This window comes from Rhinopithecus bieti, unplaced genomic scaffold (genome assembly GCF_001698545.2).
Source record: "Rhinopithecus bieti isolate Rb0 unplaced genomic scaffold, ASM169854v2 scaffold_32681, whole genome shotgun sequence".
Lineage (NCBI taxonomy): Eukaryota > Metazoa > Chordata > Mammalia > Primates > Cercopithecidae > Rhinopithecus > Rhinopithecus bieti.
The window spans coordinates 18,854-24,709 of NW_016813819.1; the positions used below are offsets into that span (position 1 = coordinate 18,854).

The following is a 5,856-nucleotide window of genomic DNA, read 5'->3' on the forward strand; positions in this document are numbered from 1 at the left end:
TTTTTGAGACGGAGTCTCGCTCTGTCGCCCAGGCTGGAGTGCAGTGGCCGGATCTCAGCTCACTGCAAGCTCCGCCTCCTGGGTTTGCGCCATTCTCCTGCCTCAGCCTCCCAAGTAGCTGGGACTACAGGCGCCCGCCACCTCGCCCGGCTAGTTTTTGTATTTTTAGTAGAGACGGGGTTTCACCGTGTTAGCCAGTCTCGATCTCCTGACCTCGTGATCCGCCCGTCTCGGCCTCCCAAAGTGCTGGGATTACAGGCTTGAGCCACCGCGCCCGGCAGACTTAAATATTTTCTATTTCTCCTTGCGGTGCAGTCTACTTCTACTTAAGTGAGCAGGAGATGAAATCATTTTGCCAGGTAAGACACCCAATTTCTTTCTTTTTTTTTTGAGACAGAGTCTGGCTCCATTGCCCAGTCTGGAGTGCTGTGGCGACATCTTTGCTCACTGCAACCTCTGCCTCCTGGGTTCAAGCGATTCTCCTGCTTCAACCTCCCAAGTAGCTGGGATTACAGGCGTGCACCACCACACCTGGCTGATTTTTGTATTTTTATTGGAGACGGGGTTGCACTATGTTGTCCAGGCTGGTCTCGAACTCCTGACCTCAGGTGATCCACCCACCTCTGCCTCCCAAAGTGCTGGGACTACAGGCGTGAGCCACTGCACCCAGCCTATAGACACCCAATTTAAGCAATACTATATTTGCAAATTTTGCCTGGTAATAGCAGCAGTGAACATTTGAGCTCATACTGTGTGCCAGGAATGTTATTAAGGGCTTGGCAGGTAGGTACTATGATTCCCAGTACACAGATGAAGAAATTGAAGCATGGGAGGAGGCTGGCTTGGTGCCAGTAACACAGGTGGGATGTGAACCAGGGAAGCCTGGCTCTGGGGTTTGATTCTTTATCAAGATATTCTGATGTGGGAAGCCCAACTCGCCTGGTCCCCCTCTTTCTGCCAATCTCTTCCCTTAGAATGGGTTTCCTGAGCTCAGTGGACAGGAGGATTCACTTAGGCCCCTTGCTCTGTATGGCAGAGGCAGCACGAAGGTCTCCCTGGCTTTCTGGGAAAAGGAGGTGGCACTGGCGGTGGTCCGAGAGGCCACACCAGCACCTGTACTGTCCCACTGGCACTGCTTCTTGTGCTGAACATCCTTCCCCATCAACTGCTCACAGTGACCTTTCCAACAGACTGGTGAGGTTCTCTTCAGCCTCACGTAACAGTAAAGAAACCGAAGCTAGGTCAGGCACGGTGGCTCACGCCTGTAATCCCAGCACTTTGGGAAGCCAAGGCAGGTGGATCATGAGGTCAAGAGATTGAGACCATCCTGGCCAACATGGTGAAACCTCGTCTCTACTAAAAATACAAAAATTAGCTGGGCACGGTGGTGTGTGCCTGTAATCCCAGCTACTCGGAAGGCTGAGGTAAGAGAATCAGTTGAACCTGGGAGGCGGAGGTTGCAGTGAGCCGAGATCACGCCATCGCACTCCAGCCTGGGCGACAAGAGCGAAACTCTGTCTCAAAAAAAAAAAAAAGGGAAGAAAAAAAGAAACCGAAGCTTACAGGAAAGCAGCAGGGTCAAGGTTTCCAAGCTGGAGAGTGGCTAAATTGGAACCCAGAAGCCCAACTTCCTAAGAATTTATGCCAGCCCCTTCCATAGACCCTGAGTGAAAACCTGAAACCCAGGGAGGTCACATGCAGGGCCCGTGCTCTTGGAAAAGCACCCCTCAGTGCCAGCACGACCCCATTATGGCCTGGGAATCACGCCCAGATTCCAGCCCCAGTTCTGTCACTTGCAGTACTTCACCAGCCCTATTATGACCTGCCTGCAGTAACAGCTACCAGCGCAGCAGGCCCTGTGCCCAGATACCCGGACTCTCAACTGCATGTCATTATCATTTCAAAAAATCAGAAAGTGACTTGACAAGGGTCATACTGCTTCTAGGTGACAAGGCAAAGATTCATACTGAAGACCACCTGATTCAAAAGCTCAGCTCTTCTGTGCTAATATTTCTAGGAGCAGCAATTTCAGCTCAGACACTGCGGACCTCTGTGCTTCCATGGATTTCACCTGCATGTCTGTGCCCTCTGGGCAAGCTGGTGCTCTTGACACTACCAGCCTCAGCCTGGCTCTCTGGTGGGTCCCCAGGAGGCCATAACCAGGTATCAGAGCTGGCCCCGCTTCAGACTGAGCCTTGGCCTAGTACCTCCTAGTTTCACTCAGTTTCAACTGGGCAGGACCCTCCACCCCTCAGTCTTCCATAGCTCCCTGCTGCCTCACACCTCACATCAAAATCTAAATGCCTCTGCCTGGCTCTCAGTGACCACGGAGCACAGTTAAAAACCTGGATGCAAAACTAACTTCCCCTCCGACTAGCTGCGTGAGTTGGACAAGACATTATCTACTCAGAGGCTCAGTTTCCTCTGCTATGAAATGGGGCTAAGTACTCAGCCCACCCTGCCTATTCCTTAGGCTGTTGCAAGGAGCCATGGAGACTGAATACATAACTTTTTGCTATTCTGCAAACTCCAGCATGCTATCCAAGCTTTGTCTACCATCACCACCACGCTGATTCAGGGCCTGTGAGGGAGATAAGACTTCGGGGTTAAAGAACAGAGCCACGCAATAACAGGTATAAGTTCCTAAAAATGCCAATCAGGACTGAGGGAGAGGGGAAAACGAAAAACACCATGGGGCTGGTCTGGTCAGGGACATTTTCTTGAGCTGTCAAAAGAGAAAAGCCACAGACAGGTGGCAAAAAAGAGGCTGACCCTGCTCATCATCCCCTCACAGGCCCTGTCTGGCTGCAGGGAGTCTATGTGAGGCAGGGCCAAGCAAAGAGCCTGAGGGCCACAGATTCAGGACCCAGCTCTGCCACGTCCTCAGTGGGTGACCTCAGTCAAGTCACCAGACCTCTACGAGTCATGGCTTCCTGTTTGATAAAATGGAACAAATGATTCCTCACAGGATTGCTGGGGGGAAGAGATGGATAAAAGTTTTTTACCAGTACAGGGCCAGGCCAACAGTGGCCCTATAAAGGCCAAGGTCTATTGTTCAATAAACATAGGGTAATTCTGCGGGTAGTTCTGCCACAATTCTCCAGCCTGGTAGAAGCCACAATCACAGTGCCCCAGAGGAGGCAGGTAATAATTAAACCCCTGACTGTTCCCCATACATCTCAGGGCCTCCACTGTTACATTCGTCCCTTCCCTCACTGGCCCTGCCTCCATCAGCTAGCCAAATTATCTTCATCCTTCAAGGCCTACCTCCACTCAAAAGCCTTCCCTGATGGCTTTAACCCATCTCATTATTGCCCTCTTCCAAGAGAAATAGAATACCTGGTGATTATCAAGCACGTATGCTGTACCAAGACACTGTGCTAACCTCATCTCAAGCACCAACTCACTGAATCTTCACAACCATCTTATTAAGTACTATTAACTCCGCTTTACAAATAAAGACACCTTAAGATCACTAACACAGCTAGAAAGCGGCAGAGTTCAGATTCAAACCTAGAGCCATCTCACACTGCAAAACCCAGAGCCTTAACCACTGCTTCATCCTACTTCCCACAGAACTCTGAACTGGCCTCCCTCCCTATCATGCTTAATTCTACCCTGGCTTACTTGCTACGATTTCTCAGGCTCCCACCCTGAACGTGAGTGATCCAACTCCACACCTTTTTGCATTATGGCCTGAAAAAGGACAGGACACTAAGAGCTGGCTTCCAATCCCCATTCCCTACTTGTGGGTAACTTTTAACATGAAAGTTCTCACCTGTAAAATGAGTACAATACCACCAACCTTTAAGGGTTGTTGTAATTAAAAGACTTTTATAAATCACAGGGTCTTTTAACTCTCCTGTCTTAAAACTTTGGTTTTTTGGCTCTTTTACCACCTCCTTATTCTAGGCCTGTCCCACAGTTCGGCCCCCCTCCAACAAGCTTCCGACCCCCGACAGATGGACTTGTTTCCTTGAGTTTCCTAAGTACTTTATGTAACATTCTTACTCCACTGGAAACACATCGTCTAATACTTTAAGTGTCTTTATCCGCTCTGTCTTCCCCGAGCAGGCTAGCTTTTCCTCGAGGGCAACGGTTCCATCCTGCTCCTCTCTGGGAAAGCTTCCAGGGCGAGGCAAGCCCAAAGTTCTCAGTTGGGTTTGCCCCAGGACAGAACCCGTGGGCGGCGGCTTGGCCTCCCTTCCCCAGGGCCAACGGGCTCACCTGGCTTTAGCGCACAGGGCCTTGACTTCGCTCTCCTTGATGAGCTCGCAGCGACGCAGCTGCTCGATCTGCCGGTCCAGGTCGCTGATCTCCGCCATGGCCCACCCCCGGCGCGGGTCAGAGTCGGGGCCGCCGCCCCCTCCGCACCGCACAGGGGTCTCCTGGGAAAGGCCAAGACAAGCCCGCGGATCAGAGTGTCCGTGCGGGGCGCGGGGCAGACAACTCGATTCTAGAGCCGGCCTGGCTCCCCCACCCCCGCCTCCCCTCACATCGGCCCCAGGACCCCCCAGCGTCCCACGGCCTGGCCGCAACCCCGCTAACTCCCGTCGAACCCCGCGGTCCCGCGCTAAGGACGGTGACTTATAGGAGTTTGGCACTATTACCGCCGCTGCGACTCCGGTTCCGGCTCTCCGGCTCCCTGCCTCCCTCCTTCACTCCGCTTTGGGCCGCAGCCTCCGCCGCCGCCGCTTCTACTTCCGGTCCCGCCGCGGAAGCAAAGAGAGGCCAGTTCCGCCGCGCGCCGGATGTGGCGTCATACACGCTCCTTTCCCTCTTTCGCAGCGACCCCTGCACCACTTCCCCAAACAGAGATGGGGAAGAAGCTGGAGGAACCCGGTGGCCGCCACGGGCAGTTTTGTGGGCTCTGTTGTTGGGCGATGTGGAGGCTGTTAGAAACCCTAGATCAGTCCCCTCCCCTTTCATTTTATAAAAATGTTTTAACAACTTTCTTTCTTTTTTTTTGAGACGGAGTTTTGCTCTTGTTGCCCAGGCAGGAGTGCAATGGCACGATCTCGACTCACCGCAACCTCCGCCTCCCGGGTTCAAGCAATCCTCCTGCCTCAGCCTCCTTAGTAGCTGGGGTTACAGGCATGCGCCACCACGCCGGGCTAATTTTGTAGTTTTAACAGAGACGGGGTTTCTCCATGTTGGTCAGACTGGTCTCGAGCTCCGTACCTCAGGTGATCCGCCCCCGCCCCCCCTCCCGCCTCCCAAAGTGCTGGGATTACAGGCGTGAGCCCCCGCGCCCGGCCACAACTTTCTTTTTCCCAAATTAGAGACAGGGTCTCGCTCTGTCGCTCAGGCTGGAGTCAGTGGGGCTATCATAACTCATTGTCACCTCGAACCCTTGGTCTCAAACCATCCTCCCGCCTCGGGCCTCCCAAAGTGCTGGGATTACAGGCGTGAGCCACCGCGCCCGGCCATCCTCCATTTCAGCTAGGGAAACAAGCAGAGCTGGGGCTAGGCTTTGTAACTTTATTACACTTTTTTTTTTTAATGTTATACATTTTTGTTATTTTGTCAGTCTTCCCCACCACAATCCTTGGAGGATCCAACTTTGTCTTTTTAAATATTGCAGCCCCAGTGGTTAGAATAAGGCCTGGCACAGTAGGCATATATAAATACTTGTTAATACTTGTTCAATGGATGAGGGAATCCCGGTTCGGATCTCTTCCTTTGCCGTCAGAGAAATATTTGCCATGGACAACTTCAGAAGTTATCATATTGGAATCCACTTTTCCCACGCCAAGCCTGTGCCTCAATCAGCATGACTTCTCTGATTCCAAAATGGTCCCCTTGACATTTCTTAGTTGCTTTATCTTCTTTTTTTTTTTTTTTTTTTTTTTTTTT

The 5,856-nt window shown here is 52.0% G+C and overlaps 1 protein-coding gene across 1 annotated transcript in view; it reads right to left on the bottom strand.

The window, feature by feature from the left end:
- Positions 1–4,726, bottom strand: part of LOC108513260 (serine/threonine-protein phosphatase 4 catalytic subunit-like) — a 9,009-nt gene extending 4,283 nt beyond the window's left edge. The window contains exons 1-2 of the mRNA XM_017848966.1: positions 4,611–4,726; positions 4,228–4,388 (exon numbers count right to left, since the gene is read on the bottom strand). Of these exons, the coding sequence (XP_017704455.1) occupies positions 4,228–4,325 (98 nt within the window). The 5' untranslated portion in view covers positions 4,326–4,388; positions 4,611–4,726. The remainder of the gene's footprint in view (positions 1–4,227; positions 4,389–4,610) is intronic.
- Positions 4,727–5,856: the final 1,130 nt, after the last annotated feature.